We start from the raw sequence: 21,011 nt of genomic DNA, 5'->3' as shown, positions 1-21,011 counted from the left end.
GTTATATTTTTTATATTTATATATTTTAAAAACGAAGCAGCACGTGTATGATGTCATCCGCGTGCGCCGGCTACCGTTAATTTTTCCTGTCCGCTGAACTGCTGCTAGTTTTACTCATGTCTGGAAGATGTTTAGTGCTACTACCACAGATGATCTCGCTCTGGAAATGGAATTGAACGATTCAGATTAGCTAGCCGAATGAATAGAAGGGGTAGAGCGTAGCCACCTGTGGCCCGGGCTGCCTGTTACGACTCCAGTCCACATGCGCGGATGACGTTATACAAGTGCCGCTTTGTTTTTAAAACATACAACTATAAAAAATAGAACCGTGGATGTCTAGGGGACAGTGATTCGCCTACGTGTTATGAATGCTGGCGTACCATAAAGAGTAAATTATGAACAGTTTAGTTTATGCCTTCAAGTCGTTGCCCAAAGGAAGACGTTACTTGGATATAACAAAACGGAATATCTTCAGAACAACTCCTAATGACACAACTCTTATATGGGTGAGTAGAACATGATGTCATAACGTAAAGTCAAGGGCCAAATGTAAAAATACGGTGTTCCCCTTTAAAAACTCAATCTTTTCAAGATGGTTAAACATAAATACTATTCTCAGTATTATCGTCCGACATGGTTGTTGTTTTACTTCCCGCTTCTTCGTAGCAACACACAGAATAGTGACCTATTTCGCGTATTAATGGCATACAGGTCGGATGAATGCGACCTGTGGTCTCATTCGAAAAGATCAGATGCGTATCGGATTCAGGACCACGTAGCCAAGTTGCCTGGGTCGCATTGGAGAAAAATCGGAGCTGTGTTGTTAAGACAGTCATGACAAGTTCAGATACAGGTCACATATGGGCAAAAAAAAATCGGATTTGGGTCACTTCAGGCTGCAGAGTGAATTTAGCTTAAGTTTCTGACATGTCATTGAGAAGGAGAAATATCCAATAGATTCGCCAATAAAAACCATCTAAGTCCTACTTCATGTAGAAACCTGTGGGGTGAAGCATTAGACTCTAGAGCATCTTTAGAGATTTTCCAAAAAGGAATCAAACCAACTTCGTGTCACCAGAGATTCAAATATTTGTGGTAAAAACAAACAGTTCTTAGTGTGCATTTTCCCTCAACTGCATATATGCACTTTAACCAAAGGCTAAATTTCCTGCTGTATGAAAGATTAATTTATAATTTTGCATATTGTCACAATGTGTGTCAGATGTATTAGAGGGCTTAGTAAAATGCAAACATATCGAAAGAAAAACTTTGATTCATTTGTTTGTCACATGACCTCAAACAGTTTAAGCCTCACCTCCGCTCTCTGCTCATAAACCTCTGGCCAGTTGGGCTCGAGTGTGATGACCCGGTTAAGCTCGTACAACGCCAGGTCAGCATTCTTTATTTCCTGGCAGGAAGATGAAGCTACAGTTTATTTGAAAAGCTAAAAATGCAGACAGCTTGAAAGAAGCAACTTAAACCACAGAGATTGCTTTAGCCCCGAGCTTCTGAACAGAAACAGACAGATTTTTTTTTAAGCCAATGCCGAAAATTTTGTCACGAGTCTAACTGATCCCTGATGTCCCGTTTTTTTTCTTTGTTGATATTGTTTTACTGCATTAATTTAAAAGATAAAATGAAACAATGTAAACTCTAAAAATCTCAAACTGTTACTGGTCCCTAAAAAATCTAAACATTATTCAACAGATCAAACAATACATTAGCATCTGATAGCAAAACAAGGGCTTTACATGATCAACTGGCAAAATGCAAGCACATATTGGCTGATACAAAAAAAAAAAAAAACCCTCCACCAATATCGGCCCAAAATATCAGCTGGTCAATTTATCTCTAATTCTTCTTCTGGCAAATTTACATTAGATCTAAAGGAGGAATCTGTAATAAAAAAAATAAAAAAAACCGAAGTAAAGAAAAAAATTCATATAGCATAACATTTCCTCTTTTGATATTCCGATAAACGAAGAAAGGAATTTACCGTAAACATGTGCATTATATTCATGACAACAGGGACCCTCATAAATAAGAAGAAGAGGCTTTAAGTTCACATTCTGAGACCGAATAAATTGTTCTTTTAATGCAAAATTAAAGTTTCTGCATTACCCGCTCGCCAAAAGTCAAATTTACTTGGATGCAGATTTTTGTCTCTGTTGATTCATAGAAAAATAAACTCTTAAATAAGCTCCTTTGATGTTTCATGGAGCTAAATGACTATTTTAAAGTCTCATATTTTTAAAAACGTATTAAACTTAGCATAAGAATTATAAAACTTTACATTAACTAAAAGTAATTTCTTAAGGGGGAATGAATCAAGAAAATTTGTAGCAACTTTAAACTAGCCAGCTGTGTTGTGTATTGTGCTGCAGCCATTCACTGCGGCTGGATTTTGCTGCACTCACCTGCAGGCTTTTCTTTCCGTAGGCTATCCCTCTACCATAGATGGCACTGACTAACTCTGGGTCACTCTGAATTAAAGATAAAACATGTCAGATGAATATCAGCTTTGTTTCTATAGAATCATAAACAGCTTTAAATGGCAACAAAAGCACATTTTAAAGTGAGTTTTTAAAAGTTACATGTTCACACACCTGTAGTAGCAAAGAGAAATGTTTAATGGCTTCATCATAAAGGCCATTTCCTATTAAAACGTAGCAAATAGCTGCAAAAGAGATAAAAAAAGGTAAAGTGAATAAAATAAGGGGTGCAAGAAAACATGGCATTAATGGTAAAGCATGTGCTAAACCTCACCAAGTTCCTCGTTTGTGTTTTGGTTGTCTACAGGGAAGGGGATTTTCTTTTGCTCTATAAACAACTTGGCTTGGTTCTGTGGAAGATCAAGAACAGACAAATAACACCAACACAGGAAGGAGAAATGACAGAAATACATAAAGATATCACATAGAAACGCAAAGCTAAAAAAAAAAAAAGTGGAACAGTGGTTTCCTGTGTGAGGAGGACTCAGAAATGTCGGCCGCTTTGGCTCTTAAATCTATAGATACCTTAAGAGGCTCTTTGTTGCTGTTTTTTTTTAGGTGGTGGTGGTGGGCCTGATGTGATTGCATAGATTTCTAACCCCTCCTATTTAATGGACGCTGCTCAGAATATCCACCACATTCACACCTTGATTCAAAGTGAGTCAGAGGCAAAAACCGCCGGCTTTCACTGACAGAATTAGACTCATCTCAGAGCAGAAGGCATGCATAGTTTCAAAAAACACAAGAGGGACCGAATCCAGATTTGGATTTGGTCCCTCTGGTGTTTTTAAGAGGAGGAAATATAACGAGACCAGGGTCAAACGTTTTGCCATTAGTGCACATCAACCAATAGAAGCCCACATTGGCTCAAATGGTTCATCTTTATAATTAGAAGCCTGAAGGTACGGAAGAGGATTAGGGCCACTGAAAAAAAAAAGTTAACTGATTTTTAAATTTAATTTCAGTTTAATATGGGAAAAAAGTCAGAATTCTGACTTTTTTTCGAAGAATTCTGACTTTAATCTCAGAATTCTGAATTTTCTCAGAATTCTGACTTTTTTCTAAGAATTCTGACTTTTTTCTAAGAATTCTGATTTTTCCTTGATGAAGCTCCATCAAGGAAAAAAAAAATTGACCCACTAAAGAATTTCAGCTAACTTCAAATGAAAAGATTATCAGTAACAGTAATGCTAAAGTTTAGACATAAATTACAGCATCTCCATTCCACTATTGTCAAGTTCTGAATGTTTTTCAACTTATTGAAATGCAATTAAAGTGGTCAGGGTGAGAACAGCATGATGAGGCAAAGACTAAACATTTATGAGTAATTATTTTGTTTTATATCAAAATGGAAAAAGATTTTGTGGAAAAGAACAGTGCTAACTATTAAATATATGGAATTTTCACTTCCGATGGTAAAATATAAAGGAGTTTTGGACAGAACTACGACTAAACCACCTCCTCCATTATTGTAATTAGTATTGTTATTTCTATTTATTTATATACTTTTTATAATTATATATATCATTTTTTTTATATTGCCATTGTTATTTTTGTTTTGCTTTTTCTTTATTATGTATGGAAGTATTTAATGATGTAATGGTGCTGTATGTTAAAAAAAACTAAAGGGAAAATGTCTAAAGAATGAAACACTGATAACCTTAATTAATCCCATCCATTTATAAAAATGGGTTAAGCTTGTTTCAAAGGACCAAACCCAATGACATAAAATAATCTAAGATCAACAAATGATTATCAGCTTGTTCATCGAACTTGGATAAAGAGCTTCATAAAGGCATGCCTGAAGCAGCTTAAAATAGCGGCAGCTATTTCTAGAATTTGTTAAATGAGTCATGAGGGATGAATAGAAGCTAAACTACAGTAGCTTAGAGACTTTGTTTTTGTTTTTCATGGGTGTGTCATTATTGATTTCTCTTTTTCTCTCTTTTAATCTAAGAGTTGCAGGTCTGATCGGTGTCTGACAGGGAGCTCACCAGGATCTTTTCAGCGTTAAGGGAGAAGACCGACTCGCACGGCGGGTTGCTTCCCTCCACGCAGTCCGGATCCTCAAACTGCAAAACTGAAGAGTCTGCAGAGACACGTTGAAAGAACTCAGCCTATGGCAGCACATTCAGGCAAATACATTGTAAATGAACAGATCGATTGATCCGACAGAGGATGACCATTAGGCATTATGATTCAGAAGTGCAAAGAGATGAAAACAATTTGCAGCCTGACACAAAACAGTAACGTATCTCAGTGATACATCACACATAAAACTCCAATGCTCTAATTCCAAAGTGATGACAGCTTTTAAATGCACCATCATCCATTTTATACACCCATTTAATGCTGTTAGGTTTTGCAGGAGGCTTGGTGCCATTAGAAACCACTGCAAGTTTGTTGGACTGTGAAGAAAATGCAAACTAAAATCAGAAGATGGGATTAAGACTACAGATTTTTTCAGTGGTTAGGTTATGTATTTGATAGAGAAGGAAAAAAAAACTTTAATTAAAATAAAAGCTGTGATTCCCATTCAATAAATAAGAGAGTCTCTTTCGTGTTCATCCAGCTGCTTTTAGTCCTAATGTTGCTCAAGCTTCAGAGGTTCAAGTGAGAACATGAGTGGACAAACTGTATTGTTGTATAAAACTACAAACACAGCAGACAGGTGAGGCTGAAAGTTTAAAGCAGCATAAGGGTATGAAGTAATAATTCAAGCACTGAACATCTCACAAAGCTCTGTAAATCAGGGAAGTGTCAGGGTTGTTGAAAGTAAGCCAAACAGCTTCTCCTCTCCTACACTCCAAACAAACTATCCCAACAGGGATGGTGGCAGCAGAATGCTGAGGGAATGCTTGTTTGCAGTGACAGAAAAGCTGCACAAAATCCTGAGAGAAACCAAAAAACCCCAGAACTACAGCTCAGTGGTTTAGATCGTGGACATAATGGGGAGTGTTGGCTTAGTGGGTTGCAAGTACCCGGTTCAATCCCCACAGCCTCCACTCTGGCTCTCTGAGCAAGACCATTAACTCCACACTGCTCTCCGGGCGCCGCACAGTGGCAGCCCACTGCTCCCTAAGGGGACGGGTCAAATGCAGAGGTTAATTTCTCCAATGTGAAATCAATAAAGTTCAATTACTATTACTAAACAGGAAACTGCACATTAACTTTTTTATTCAGATTCAATTTAAAGCATAATTTTCTGTCTTTAATTTATGATATCAATTTAATCACAGGACCAGAACACAATCATTTACTTAAATGAAATTGAATATTAACGAACCTATTAAATTTGTCCATAAAACAAAACTAGTTTGCAGCAAGTAATGTAATGGACGATAGAGGTTTTGAAAGATTACAAGCTTATTTCTAATGCATCAGAAAGTATCCCCTTAAACATTACCTAGAAGGAAATGTTCTACCAAAATTATCCACCTAGCAGTAAGCTATATTTTTATTCTGATTACCTTTAAATTAATGTAAATATGCTCTAGTGCACGCAGTGGGTAGCACTGCTGCCTTGCAGCAAGAAGGTTCTGGGTTCGATTCCCGGCCCGGGGTCTTTCTGCATGGAGTTTGCATGTTCTCCCTGATGCGTGGGTTCTCTCCAGGTACTCCGGCTTCCTCCCACAGTCCAAAAACATGACTGTTAGGTTGATTGGCTTCTCTAAATTGTCCTTGGGTGTGAGTGTGTGCATGAATGGTTGTTTGCCCTGTGTGTCTCTGTGTTGCCCTGCGATGGACTGGCGACCTGTCCTGTACCCCGCCTCTCGCCCTATGACTGCTGGAGATAGGCACCAGCACCCCTCGCGACCCCACTCGGGACAAGCGTGTAAGAAAAGAGGTCACGGATTAGCAGACCCCGGTTTAAAACATTTATAAATTACTGCATGTTATACAGTGTCTAACCCTGGAATCCCACATCCTCCGTCTCTGCTCCGCCCCGCTGCGTTTCAGACCTCCTGCGCAAAGCAAAGCCTACAGCCTCCGTTGTTTCTCTGTCTTGCTCCACTCCGACTTCCTCGGAGCTCAAGAAGAGCATGCGCTATATTATTATTAAATTCAGGAGCAAAACATGCGGAAATTAACGCTTAATTGAATATGACATATGAAAAAAATCCCCACCATCATCCAGCCAGCATAGGTTCAGTTTCTGCCCAAATATTTTATTATTATTGTGGATTTTTGTTATCCTGGTAATCTAGCTCCACTCGCCAGCGGCCAAAATCATTTTTGGAACTGACGAGCCAATCACAACACAGAGATGTGTTTTGAATTTTTCGATGCAAAGCGGGTGGGGTTTTGAGGGCGTGACGACAAAGCTGCGCGATGCCAGAGAAAGCACAACAAGGAAGATGGCAACAACTATGGAACGGTTCTCGTTTGACTCAGCTTTGGAATCAGTTTTGGAAGGATTCGATTTTTAGGGTTTTCGTTGAAACGTGAGCAGGAAGAGGCTCTACGCTCATTCATTTTTAAAAAGGATGTATTCACCGTTTTACCAACAGACTGTTTTATCCCGTCACCCCCACCAGCTTTCTGTCTCGCTTACCAAGTCACATTCAGTTACGCTCATCGGTCAGAGCGTTGGCTAATAGAAACAGACATGGTTTGAAAAACAACGAGTTGTTCTCATCAACAATCTTCCGATTTCTCATTCATCAAATTAAACATTTAATCTCACATTTAGTCTGGTTTATCAGGCTAGATTTTTGTAACAGGGATAACTAGGATCATACACAGTTTTTATGTACTATGTTTGTTCTCTACCTCCAAACTCAGCATCTCTTCATCCAGGCCTGAGATGAGAAGGTTCTTTGGAAGTTGTGAGAGGCGCTCTTGGGCGTTTTGACTGAAATTTTTAAGCCTCTTCGTATAAAAAAAATATTTTGATCGCAATGAGAAATCTGCTTCCTGGAATGTTGAAGTACAAAAAGTTAGCATCCAATCATTTACTTATGGTCTTAGTATTTGGGAATAGGTATATACGCTCACGAATGACTCTGGAATGGCTTGAGAATGGCTTTGTCGTCATTCAAACCCAGTTTTAAAGCCTAGCAGGGCAGCATAAAGCCCACTGCTCTCCTTTAGCCTTTATAGGGCAAGTTACTGTTTTTGTCCCTTGCATACCCCTTACAAATGGAGTCCCAGTCCATCAGTGAGGTCTAGAAGAACTAGATCTATATCCATCCATTCAGCAAAGACACTGCTACATGGCTTTACATCTTATTTTGGCATTTGACCAATTAGATGAGCCCTTGAATGATATATTACCTAACAATTCAAGAAAAAAAGGAAAAAATCTAATTGAAAAGTTAAAAAGTCAATAAGGCTAGTTAATAATTATATTTATGTTCATAAACTTAAAAAAATATAAGTGTTAGTATCAGCATTAATGCCTCTGAGGTTATGTTGGACCACATAAAATCTGTTTCTTTCCTTCTCAGATGGTTTTTGATGAATTTCTTAAAGAAGCACTTTTGTTATTTTTTCTTAATATATTCGGGTGAGTTGGCGTTTCTTGTTATTACATTGACATTAACTTTTGAAATCAAATTATCCATATTTTTTAATGTTACAAAGGTAATGGTCTTGTCCTGAATTCCAATGACACTATTCGCTTGAAATTATGATTTTCAAAGTATTTCACTAAGTGCCCTATAACGGGTTAAGCCATAAAAAAAGAAAAGAGATCAGTTCAGGTGTTTTATAAAATATTTGAATCAGGAAATTGTTCATAAACCAAACTGAACTATTGTTGTTCTCTACTTTAAAAAAAAAAACACTTTAGATTTAAAATGGACAATTTAAAAATTTTTTTAATAATTTAAAAAATTTAATGTATAACATGAATGCACAAAAACCTAATTTTATTTCAGTGTTAAATTCTGTTTAAAGTAACAGATAATAATTAAAAATGTCTCTTTACTGGTTGATTATTTTCTTTATTCAGACCCTGCTGATTTTTAATTGTGACCCCTGATCTAGTGTGTTTAGATTTTGAGGAAATTGGTGCTCTTTGAATTTCAAAGAACAAAATGTTCTTAAAGCTGAAACTTTAGACAAACAATTATGGGCAACAAAGAAAAATGGCAGGACCAAAACTCTCATTTACATGTTTCCATTGTGCTTGTGAGAAAGAAGTTTATAATACTGAGGTAATAATTATGTAATTTAAGAAATAAATTAGTATATATTTTTTGTCTATATATATGAACTCTCTAGCCTTTTAACAGCGATATAAGGGGCATGTTATCCAGACCTAACTGGTTTTATTCCCTCCTCGGAGCTGTCACTGTTTGTTGTTGTTAGCTTCGTTAGCCGGGAAGCTAACCGCTCTCAGAGTGACAGTTGAACCGTTGAGCAGGACGTGGCAAACTACAGAAGCAGCGATAGAGAGGCGGTTTACCGCAGTCTGCAGCGTAGTCCTCCCACTCGGACAGCGAACTGCATCCCTGCTTGTGGAGCTCGTTGTTGAACAGCGTGAGCGTGGAGAAGAACTCCGTGGAGATGATTCCGCCGCACAGGTAGAGCAGAGAGAGCGCTGCCACAGCAACAGCCCGGCTGACAGGGGCCATGTTCGGCTACATGAGTGACGGAAGCTGCTGCAGTCAGAAGCCCCGCAGTCACAGAACTCATCGAAACTACAACAACCGAGCACCCCTGCTGTGCGTCAAACCCGGCTTTCCGGTATGACGTCAGAAATGAGCGTTTCCCTCTGAAATATTTCAAAATAAAATTTACATTTATTTATTTACACTGTTTTAAAACACACGTTTTAAAAATGTATAATCCGTGTCCCTTTCAAAGATTGCTACAGAAATATTGTGAAACAATCTATTTCTTTTTTGTGATTTGCATGTATATATTTAGCCTTCATTAACACAAAACAACAAAATAAGAAATATTCTAGGTGTCTTTAATCACTTATTTATTTTTTTTAATCTATTTGAGAAATATATTTAATTTTCTTCATATTTTGACAAATAGCCCTCAAAAATATTTCAAGGATGCCCCAACTGTGTACAAGCAAAAGGCTTTTTTGTGCCTACCCCTTTTACACAAATTTAGAAATAAGAAATAACATGTTAATATCGTGTATCCTTTATCTCTGCTTCTGTCTCCTTGGATCCCAGTCGGCCTCGGCAGATGGCTGCTCACACTGAGCCTGGTTCTGCTGGAGGTCTCTTCCTGTTAAAAGGGAGTTTTTCCTCTCCACTGTCGCTGCAAGCATGCTTGGTGTTAGGGATTGCATTCAAGTCAATAAATTGATGGAATTAACTGCTTTTCCTTAGATAGAAAAGTTTGAATCAATTTGACTGTATGATCTGGTGAACTGTAAAGTGCCTTGAGATGACATATGTTGTGAATTGGCACTATATAAATAAACTGAATTGAATTGAATGTATTACATTCACAGTGTTTATTTAAACCTACTCCTTCTCTAGGTAACAATCAGCATCTATTCCGCAAATTCACAAAAGCAAACAGAAAAACTGAACATTTTTACCTTGTTCCTGGGTGTTGGTGTTTAAAGTTAGGCATCCCTCTTAAATTACAGCCCCCAACTTTCTTTGAAAACAATTAGAAGAGCAGGTTATTGATTCACCGTGATTAAAAAAATAGTGATTATTTTTTTCTTAACAGAGGATTAAAGGTGTTTCTTTTTGAGTTTGTTTGTGCGATTTTCTGTTTTTTTTGTACTGTTTTATGGAATATTATGGACTTTGGATTTAATGAAGCTCTGCAATGGGATTTGTAGTTAACGATTCAATTTTGCTGTTGTTTCTGACTTGCCAGAAATTTAATCAAATGCAACAGCATCGGTGTGAGATGCTTATATGCAAACTCCTTACATCCTAAATCAGTATCATTCCTGGTCTGCTTGCTCACCAAATCACACCATACATCTTCTTCTTTTCAATTATGGTGGATCACAAGCAACTTTAAGGTGCATACCGCTATCTGCTGTACACGACTGTGTAGCAACAATACTTTACATCAAATTCTAGTTTTTTAAATTTTGTATTCTGTAGATAAATAAATAATACTTCCTTGATCTGTGAATATCCTTTACATTTCTTTAATTTCCCAATATTCCTTTAAGACTCAATTCTTTGCCTGTCCTTCCAACCATTCTTCTCAATTTCTCCCTTTCATGTCCATAAATTTTACAGTTCATTAGTACATGGTCTACATTTCCTTTTACTCCACATCCTTCAAATTTATCACTATTTTTCCTCCCCATTAAATATAAATTGTCATTTATATGACAATTTGACCCACTCTTAATCTGATCATTATTACTTCTTTCCTCCTGTTTCTCTCATTAATTATTCTATTTAATACTGATTTGTGTACCTTATATAATCCTCTTCCTTTCTTATCTTCATTCAATATATATATATATATATATATATATATATATATATATATATATATATATATATATATATATATATATATATATAAACTATCAGGAGCATGTAACAAAAGTAATTTCCCTCTGGGATTGTTCAAGTATTTCTGATTCTGATATCTTTTATTTTGAAATCCAAAATGTGCTTTCCTGTTTCTCTTCCGGTTAGCTTATTTTGAATGCTAGTGTGATGCTGCTAGCTGTATTTAGATGTTAAAATGGGGAAAGAAGCATTTTTTAGGTGTGTTGAATGTAACGAGAAGTCAGTGGAGCTTCACAGGGATTACAGCAACGGGATCCTCAAGATTACAATATGTGTACGTTTAAATATTTTTGATTTCTTTATTTTAGCCCCAAAAGGAAGGGTTACTCTGTGAGATCAGATCCTTGATAGCTCCATAAATGTAAAATATAAGATTTACTAAATTCCTAACTAATTCAACCTCGTTAAGATAACGATTCAAGGACTTTTTATTGCTGTTTCTTGCTTGTCTGTAACATAAAAATAAAGGTAGTCGCCAATAAATGATTGATTTGTTTTGTTTGTTCTCTTTCAGGAGTCCTGTCAGAAACCAGTGGATAAATACATCGAATATGATCCAGTTATTATTCTCATCGATGCCATCTTGTGCAAAGCTCAGGCTTTCAGGCACATTTTATTTAACACAAGCTTAAATGTAAGTAATCCAACTATTGTGAATCAATTTTTGCAATCTATTTTGATTGCAAAAGTTATTGTCTTTTTAAAAAAAAATATTATTATTTTTGTATTATTATTATTATTATTTATAAAAAAAAAAATATTGTCAATGTAATAACAAGAAATGCCAACTTGCACAAATATATTAAGAAAAATAACAAAAGCCGAAATATAAACCGAAATATTTGAGGGGAATGAAAGTGAAGAAAGTCGCAGAAGCAGACCCAGAATTCAGCCAGAGGTTCTTTAAAAAAGGAATTTATTCAACAAAAATCAGAGAAATAACAAAAAGGGCCATAAAATCAGAAAGACTACAGGTATCAGCAGAGGCTGATTGAAGCCAAAGTAAAAGGAGCCTGGATGGAAGGAGGGGGGATGGAGACGGACACGCTGCCGAGCGAGGGGCAGATGGGATCAGACGGCACAGTCGGGGCAGAGGTCTGCACCTGTATGTGGCGCTCCGCCTCGATCAGAGTATCGTACGGATCCCACCTGCCTGCAAAAACAATCCAAAAATGCAAAGCACAACAAAAAAAGAAAAGAAAAGAAAAACACAATCTTGTTTTCCGCAGGGAATGTAGTGTTGGTGCATGCAACACAACCGCAACAACACTACATTCCCCACAATGCAACGGTAGCCCGCAAAGTCACAAACACAAGCAGCCGTGGCCTGTGGGCCTGTTATAGTGATAACTATATACCATCCAGAGGGCCGTGGATAAACAATGGGCCTTGACTTTGACACATGTGCGTTAGACCAACACCAAGCGGTCCATGTTTACAGAGTGGAAAAAAAATTATGTTTTTATTTGTAATCAATTTATTCCAGATACGATTACTAAAGACAGCCTTGTGACTCTACTAGCTTTGCACATCTAGAGACCAATATATTTTTATTGCCCTTGATAAAAGAACCCAGAAATACTATTTATTGCAGCATCAATTTCCAATGATTATAAATTAGCTCTGGACTTGGAAGCATTATATATCTGATCTTAATGCCCGAATGTCGCTTTTTTAGTGTTATGTGTGTTCATTTATGTAAAAGTGTAAAGTGAATTTTATTTAGTCATTGTTGCAAGCATGGAATTTTTAAATAAAGAAAAAAGGCTATCCAGCAATGAAACTTTGAAAAACGTCTTAGTTAAAATATATATTTAAAAAGTAGCTTTACTGTTTTTTTTTATTTGTTTTTTTCAATATATTATTATTGCTGATTTTATTTGTGAGGCGTCTGTTTTTCCGATTGAATTTTACAAATTGCATTCTTTTCACTTTATTTATCAAATCAAATCAAATTTATTTGTATAGCCCTTTACAATAGCCAAATGTTACCCAAAGTGCTTTACAACAAAGCCATAAAAACAATACATAACACATATAAAAACATACAAGATACAACTAAAAGTGCTGTAGTGGTGCAATGCTGCAGGACATTAAAAGCCTTCCAGAGGTGCATAGAAAGGAGCACACAGAAAGATGACATCTAAGAGACAGAGAGAGAATTTCCAGGATTTTCTTCATCGGGAATTGGAAGCAAAGATGTCTTTCTATTCATCTGCATTGATATTTGCAACATAGGACCTGTTATATCATGTTCACACCGGATACGATTCGAGCAGATGCAGCTGGTTTACATGCAAAGCCAATGGTTGACGCATCAAGTGCCTCCGACAGCAGAGTAATATTTAAAGGCAGGATCGTAATCTTGATGAACTGACTGCACAGATGATATTTTGAGGTGGACTTTCTCACTTAAAAATATATTAAAAACTACTTTTTACCCACCGATCACATTAAATATAGCTCTCTGCCATTGAACACAGCAGCAGCAGAAGCATCTGGACACACTTTACTGGAGACACCTCAGGATTCACATCTGACCATAATGTTTACAAGCATCAAAAATGAAGCAGTAGGAGCTTTTTGCTGCTGAAATCGTGTTCAGTGTAAATGCAGCATAAAAAGCAGTTTGAAAGTTTGAAAAAATTTTGTAAAAAAAACAGCAAATATAATAAAAAAGCTAACTTATTTTTAGAACTTTTTTTTTTTTTTTTACATTTTAAATTTTTATTTCTAGACTGCAATTTTTTTTGTTAGTTTCCATTTACAAAACGCAATCTATGTTTGCAGCAATAATTGAAAAAATTGGAAAATTCACTGTATAGAGCACGTCTGTAAAACCCAATTTGAAAATAGTGCAATTTGTAAAGCTATGTAAAAACAGAAATGTGCAAAAAAATAAAATAAAATCTGTAAAAAAAAAAATTATAAAAAAAAAATCAATTTTGAACATATAAAATATAAAAAAAAAATCACATAACAAAATCTGAGAAACAGCAAAGTTACTGAAAACTTTTTGACGATTAAAACTTTTTCCACATGTTTATTTTTGGATTGCATTTTTTTCACTTTACATTGTACAAAATGTTTTTTTTTTCCATTTTCAAAACACCTTTTCTTTGATCAATAACAGAGGAAAAATTCAGAAAATGTCACTCTTTTGCAGCCTCCAAAAGTTTTTCGCTCCCCGTTATTCAGCTGATTGCAATTCTGACCAGCCTGTCTTTCTTTCTGAGGTCAAACTTTCCTGAAGCAGGATGGTTTCACCACCATGTTGCACCACAGGGGACTTGTGTTTAAAGTCATTTTTAGGGATGCACGATATAATGGGCCCCCTATCGGTATCGGCCTTAAAACTGAATATCGGACATCGGCCACCCCACCGATGTTTAACCCGATATTTGATCAGCTTCTGAGTTTCTAAAGTCAAAAAAAAAAAAAAAAATACTACTTCTTCTTCTTCCTCAAAAACTTCTTTTTTACAGACTTAAAAACTTCTAAAGACGAGGGAAAAAATATTGATACATTAAAATAATAAAACCAATAAAAACACCACATCAATCTCTTTTACTAATGAAATATTGCTATATGTCATCGTTATGCTACGAAATCCCCCGAAAATTCACAAAATTTTGCCATATTTTTATATGTTGATATATTGACGTGGTATCGATCTATTTTACTAACAAAATCTCACAAGAATTTGCAAAAATATCACGAGAGTTTGTAACAGAACGATGAAATTTCACGAGATTTTGAAAGTAAAATAGATCGATACCGCGTTTTTAAACATCAATTTGATATCAGCATATGAAAATATATTTGAGTATATTATTTTTCAAAGTGTCAGAAATGGATAACAAAACTGCTATTTTCAATGACTACTTATTTTTGTCCAGCTTTAACATCAGTATTTATATCGGTTATCGGCTACATGAGTTTTAAAATATCGGCATATCGGATATCGGCCAAAATCCCAATATCGTGCAGCCCTAGTCATTTTCACTGTTTCCTCCGCATATGGCTTCTGATCGGAGCACTTTCTACAGATGATGCAAACAGGACGTCTTAAGGCTGGCTGTCCATGGCTCTCTACTTACAACTCTTCCATAAAGATCACATATCCCCATGAATAATGGTTTTCTTGTAGACACATGAGCTGTGGATGTGTGCTCATCCAATGGCTAAACCTGTCCATGCTTGCCTTGGGAGTTTTTAAAAATGATTTCTATTATAATTTTAGATGTCTGTGTTTTCCTCCTGGATCTGTGACCCATAATCTGATAAACGAACACTATAGATGGATGAAGCCCTTAGGTAGAGTCAACAAAAAGTACAGGGTAAAAACAAACGTTGAGCCCACTTTCCAGATGTTAAAGCCACACATTTTCTTCTACTTCATAATAATGCATTGCTTTATGTTGGTGTGTCAGATAAAGTCCCAATAAAAAAAGTAAGAAAATATGGAGTGGATGAAGCCATAGCGTTCCCTTTGCATTGCTCTATGGATCAAAGATGCTTACTGACCTTTTTCTTATAAATTTTAAAGCAAAATGTTTTGTTTTCTTATCTTCTTATCTTGCGTTTTGCAGATCCACTGGAAGTTGTGTGTGTTCTGTCTGCTGTGTGAGGCCTACCTCAGGTGGTCTGCGCTCCACGGCTCTGAGCGGAGCAGCGACCCCGCCGACATAATCCGCTACACCAAGGAATGGGAGTTTTATGGCAAGTTTGGATTGGCAGCCCTCGGTACGATGATTAAACACGTCAAAGCTTCTAAACGCAGAGCCGGAAAACAAGATCATTTATGTTTGATTTCCCAAAGGATTCATTAAAGGATTCATATTGAAAACAAACTTCTGTATTCTATTATTTTTTTATCAGAGCTGATGGCGTTCTGCATCGGCGTCCTGTCCTTCCTCTCGCTGTGGATGTCCTGTCTGCACGGAGGGGGCGTAGAGTTCAGGCCGCTCCTCAGGGGCTTGCTGCTGTCCTGCTACGGTAAAGTCCTCCTCATCCCAGTCGTCATCTGGGAGCATGACTACTCCCCGCTCTGCCTCGGCCTCATCAGACTGTTCGTGCTCACCTCCAACTCGCAGGCTATCAGAGGTAAGAAGACACTGTCATCTTTCCACTGCTCTTTATTTGACATATCTAACCTTGTCGTCTCCTGCAGTGATCTTGAACTGCAGCAGGCGTCTGTCACTGGCGGCTGTTTGCTTTGGCCTCTTGTCAGAAACTCTCATCGCTCAGGCCTGCAGGAACCTCCCATGGAGCATTCAGGACCTGTGGACATCATAATCATTGCCAAAGCAGGGATGGATTCCCCACTACTGATACCAAGCTAATGAACCTGAGCTCGGATTATATTTGTATACATTGAACTTCTTTGAAAAATCAGAAACACAATGACTCATTTGTCCTGTTTGTTTTCTCTCCTCTTCATTCAACAAAAAAAAAAACTTTGCAACATGAGTATTTCCAAAAAAAAGTTAGATAAAAACAATCCACTGGACTTTGTTTCCAAGTTTGAAGACGTTTCGCTTCCCCTTCAGGAAGCTTTTTCAATTCAAAGTGTCAGAAATAGCGTTGAGTTAGAGGCTTTTTAGAGTTAGGGATAAAACGGTTTATGAAAACCGTCCGAACCCTTCGGTTCGACTGTCTCGGTTCAGTTGGTGCAATTGATGTGTTGTTTCCATTTGGATCCGCAAAAATGTGCAAATAAAAGACCTTTTTCTGCACAGAAATACATGAAAAGCTAATACATATGGTATAGGGATGGAGCGGTTTATAAAAACCTTCAGAACCGTTCGGTTCGACTGTCTCGGTTCGGTTCGCGCGTGTTGCGTTCGGTTCATGCGCTGTTCCTTTTTCTCATAGGTGAAGCGTTTACACTCCAGAGCAGAAGGTGGCGGTACTGCGACCAAAGCCAACCACCAGCAGTAAACAAGAAGAAGAAGAAGCGAAGCAGCTTAGCCGGTTGTAGCAGAAAAAAATCAATTGTTGTGGAGAATTGTGTCGGTATGGCGAGTGGGAAAGAACAGGAGTTGGAAGACGCGCCAGCAGCACTTTATAGGTCTGCTGTATGGGAGCGCTTTGCATTTAGAGTGACCTACGATGACGGTGGAAAGAAAGTTGTGGATAAATGTGCAACAGTGTGCAAGCATTGTGCAACACGTTTTGTTTATGCTAACAGCAACACGACCAACATGTCATGCTAACCCCGAAATCCCACATACTCCATCAGAGCTCTGCCCCGCTGCGCTCCAGACCGCCTGCACAAAGCAAAGCCTACAGCCTCCACTGTGGCTCCTGTCCGCTCTGCTCTGAGTCCCTTGGAGATCGTAGAGGGCATGCGCGAGATGATTAAATTCAAAGCAGCAAAACATACGGAAATGATCCAGGGTTTCCGCGGATCATTAAAAATAATTACAATTCATTCATTTTTTTGGATTTTTTCATTAATATCATTTATTTTTATGGGATTTCGGGGTAACAATCAACATATACCGAACCGAACCCTGGATTTTGTGAACCGTTCCACCCCTATTTAGAGTGGACCAAAAAAGCCTTGTTTTGGCTTAGAAAACATTCACATTGAACCGGATGAACGGGTCATGAGCTTAAAATGAGTACGAGAAAAACACACCATCTTCCTGTTCTCCAGGTTACTGTTTAACGCGCTCCAGTTCCTGAGTCACTTCCCAGGAAGGACACTGAAAGACCCCGAGGTTGTAATTTGACAAAAACATCTTCTCTATCTGAACTGGAACCAGACAGCTCTTTGTACATTCTTGGGATTAGTGCTGAGATGCCTCCCTAACTGACTCATGTAATGCACGTAAACACACAAACACCACGGCTAACACTGCAGGACCTGAAGCTCCATCCATTGTTGTTTTTCTTCTGGTTTCAGCAGCTTAGTCAATCATTTTCTCTTTCTTTCTGATAGAAAAGGAGACAGGCATCTCCCAGAATATAATAAAACATAAAAATAGTGTAAACTTTTATATTTTTCTAGATAAGATTTGATTTATTCCCCTCTTAATGATTAATTGAAAAGTCTTCATCAGCATTAGAGCTATCAGATCAGCATGTTTCCACTGGTGTTTTGATCCATATCTTTTGCAACAAGCTTCATGTCTCAAAGTTAAAGTTGTTGCCATCACCCTAAGCAGATTAGAAACATGTTGAAATAAAAAAAAAAGTTAATAATTTTGGCATAAACTGCACTAAGAAGCTCGTTTTAAGTATGAAATTAATTCAGTTCCCCTCTCTGATTCATGTTTGGGTTTCGTCATTGTTCAGACACTATAACGAAATGAACTGCTGTTATGATTTGGTTTATATTCTTTGTTTCTTTATACTTGATATTTTAAGCTTTATTTTAAAAAAATCAGATCTTAAATTGAATGAAGAAATCCACTAGAACAGGAATCAGCTGAAGCCCTCCTTCACAGCTGGTATGTGGAGGCTGTTGTTAAAAAAATGATGTTTATAAGATTGTGTGACTAATAAAAAAAACATCTGTATTCAATTTGTCAGCCTAGAACTCTTTGTTTCAAACAGCCTGCTCCATAAATGTATTTTTAATGAAAAATTTTGGACTTCATTCTGAAAGATTCTGTTGATTTAAAAGAAATGCGTTATTCATATTGGCATCTGAGTAAAGTGTCTCTGAATTTTTACATCTTTTAACTTAACATTGGGTATTTATATTGTTTTGCTGTAAGGCACTATATAAAAATAAGTGTAGAATTTCTCTAAATAAAAGAAAAAGCTTCAAGGTTGAGGCGATAAAGGACATAAGGATGCCTTTGTCACATTGGAGAGACCGGTCCTCCCTTCAGCCACGCAGCGTCTGTACCAAGCTGTACTCTGACAGAGGACGTCTCTACAATACGCTGTCTCTGTAAACCAGACCAGCCTCCTTCAACTTCCATTAATCACCCTCTTCTGGACCCCACTTACATTTTGTACACTTCATACTATATAAGGGACGTCTACACTCACCGGCCACTTTATTAGGTACCCCATGCTAGTAACTGGTTGGACCCCCTTTTGCCTTCAGAACTGCCTCAATTCTTCGTGGCATAGATTCAACAAGGTGCTGGAAGCATTCATCAGGGAGTTTGGTCCATATTGACATGATGGCATCACACAGTTGCCGCAGATTTGTCGGCTGCACATCCATGATGCGAATCTCCCATTCCACCACATCCCAAAGATGCTCTATTGGATTGAGATCTGGTGACTGTGGAGGCCATTTGAGTACAGTGAACTCATTGTCATGTTCAAGAAACCAGTCTGAGATGATTCCAGCTTTATGACATGGCGCATTATCCTGCTGAAAGTAGCCATCAGAAGTTGGGTACATTGTGGTCATAATGGGATGGACATGGTCAGCAACAATACTCAGGTAGGCTGTGGCGTTGCAGCGATGCTCAATTGGTACCAAGGGGCCCAAAGAGTGCCAAGAAATTCTTCCCCACACCATGACACCACCACCAGCCTGAACCGTTGATACAAGGCAGGATGGATCCATGCTTTCATGTTGTAGACGCCAAATTCTGACCCTACCATCCGAATGTTGCAGCAGAAATCGAGACTCATCAGACCAGGCAACGTTTTTCCAATCTTCTATTGTCCAATTTCGATGAGCTTGTGCAAATTGTAGCCTCAGTATCCTGTTCTTAGCTGAAAGGAGTGGCACCCGCTGTGGTCTTCTGCTGCTGTAGCCCATCTGCCTCAAAGTTCGACGTACTGTGCGTTCAGGGATGCTCTTCTGCCCACCTTGGTTGTAACGGGTGGTTATTTGAGTCACTGTTGCCCTTCTATCAGCTCGAACCAGTCTGGCCATTCTCCTCTGACCTCTTGCATCAACAAGGCATTTCCGCCCACAGAACTGCCGCTCACTGGATGTTTTTTCTTTTTCGGGCCATTCTCTGTAAACCCTAGAGATGGTTGTGCGTGAAAATCCCAGTAGATCAGCAGTTTCTGAAATACTCAGACCAGCCCTTCTGGCACCAACAATCATGCCACGTTCAAAGTCACTCAAATCACCTTTCTTCCCCATACTGATGCTCGGTTTGAACTGCAGGAGATTGTCTTGACCATGTCTACATGCCTAAATGCACTGAGTTGCCGCCATGTGATTGGCTGCTTAGAAATTAGGTGTTAACGAGCAGTTGGACAGGTGTACCTAATAAAGTGGCCGCTGAGTGTAGGTCTTATTCTAATCTATTTGTGTGAAACAATAACACAAAAGCACCAAACTATACTCTTTGTTTACCAACGGTTGCAAAATGCCTTGCAGCTGGAAAACTTGATCTTTCAAAAGGATTTTAAAGCTCTAGTCTTAGAGATCACTTCTTGAAACTGAGTTTTTATTAATTCTGCCTTTCTTCAAACAGTTTTCATGTTTATAGTCTTTGCAGGTGCTATTTAAACAATGTTTTTGAGGTATTCTTTAAGTTTCCCCTTGAAAAAGAGATTAATAATGTCAATAATAAATTCCCATGTTAATTAAAGATGTAATAGTAAAAAATTAACAAGTAAGTTGACTTTAGTGAGCATGTTTTTGGTGATGAAAATATCTAGCAGTCTTTATGAGTCTACTCTCCCTCCTCCTTCAATGCTGACATAAAACGGGAGCTAAAGAACCTACTGTCTGCACTCAGTCTCATTGGTGTTGGTAACCAGCCAACTACAGTGGTGGAAGAGTGGATGGCATCACAGTCCTGTCAGAATGAGGCAGGACTGAGCACACAGCCCTGTGGTGCACCCCTGTTTACGAGTACAGGTTTCTAATCCTGATTCTCTGAGATCCGTTTGTTCGTCCGAAGATCAGGGTGTCTAGGCAATAATTTTAAAAGGGAAAACCTTCCTGATCCATTTCTGGAATCAAAGTGTTATTTAGTTTCTACAGCAGGTTCTGTATCTTTACCGAGGCCTCCTGTGTCCTCCCAATGGGATTTTGCTGGAAAACCTCCAAGTATAAATATGCATCCAAATAAGAAGAAAGGTTTCAGAAAAGTGTCCAGAGCTAAATCTGTCT

At 37.9% G+C, this 21,011-nt stretch overlaps 2 protein-coding genes across 4 annotated transcripts in view; one reads left to right on the top strand and one right to left on the bottom strand.

The window, feature by feature from the left end:
• ttc13 (tetratricopeptide repeat domain 13) overlaps window positions 1-9,167 on the bottom strand; it is a 34,993-nt gene extending 25,826 nt beyond the window's left edge. The window contains exons 1-6 of one of the 2 annotated variants that reach the window (XM_038303686.1): window positions 8,905-9,167; window positions 4,487-4,581; window positions 2,767-2,842; window positions 2,607-2,677; window positions 2,418-2,483; window positions 1,316-1,408 (exon numbers count right to left, since the gene is read on the bottom strand). In XM_038303686.1, the coding sequence (XP_038159614.1) occupies window positions 1,316-1,408; window positions 2,418-2,483; window positions 2,607-2,677; window positions 2,767-2,842; window positions 4,487-4,581; window positions 8,905-9,073 (570 nt within the window). In that variant the 5' untranslated portion in view covers window positions 9,074-9,167. The remainder of the gene's footprint in view (window positions 1-1,315; window positions 1,409-2,417; window positions 2,484-2,606; window positions 2,678-2,766; window positions 2,843-4,486; window positions 4,582-8,904) is intronic. The other variant, XM_038303687.1, reaches the window with a different exon arrangement.
• Window positions 8,848-16,416, top strand: arv1 (ARV1 homolog, fatty acid homeostasis modulator). Of its 2 annotated transcripts, none has more exons than XM_038303688.1 (5): window positions 8,848-9,185; window positions 11,472-11,591; window positions 15,550-15,703; window positions 15,839-16,063; window positions 16,131-16,416. In XM_038303688.1, exons 1-5 carry the CDS (start codon window positions 9,072-9,074, stop codon window positions 16,253-16,255), a joined length of 738 nt encoding a protein of 245 aa, XP_038159616.1. In that variant the 5' UTR covers window positions 8,848-9,071; the 3' UTR covers window positions 16,256-16,416. The 2 variants fall into 2 exon arrangements, with proteins under 2 accessions (XP_038159616.1, XP_038159618.1); XM_038303690.1 differs by lacking the exon at window positions 8,848-9,185 and adding an exon at window positions 11,083-11,231.
• Window positions 16,417-21,011: the final 4,595 nt, after the last annotated feature.

The sequence above is a fragment of the Cyprinodon tularosa genome, unplaced genomic scaffold (genome assembly GCF_016077235.1).
Source record: "Cyprinodon tularosa strain WSP-4 unplaced genomic scaffold, ASM1607723v1 ctg517, whole genome shotgun sequence".
In the NCBI taxonomy this organism is placed as follows: Eukaryota; Metazoa; Chordata; class Actinopteri; order Cyprinodontiformes; family Cyprinodontidae; genus Cyprinodon; species Cyprinodon tularosa.
The sequence above is the reverse complement of the archived record's forward strand: the minus strand, read 5'-3'. Positions and strand labels throughout refer to the sequence as shown.

Excerpts from the sequence above, each read along its gene's own strand:
- arv1 (XM_038303688.1), top strand. The coding sequence starts at position 9,072 with ATGTTCGGCTACATGAGTGACGGAAGCTGCTGCAGTCAGAAGCCCCGC. Across the intron at positions 11,592-15,549 it reads TATTTAACACAAGCTTAAAT|ATCCACTGGAAGTTGTGTGT; the intron begins GTAAGTAATCCA and ends TGCGTTTTGCAG. Across the intron at positions 16,064-16,130 it reads CAACTCGCAGGCTATCAGAG|TGATCTTGAACTGCAGCAGG; the intron begins GTAAGAAGACAC and ends CGTCTCCTGCAG.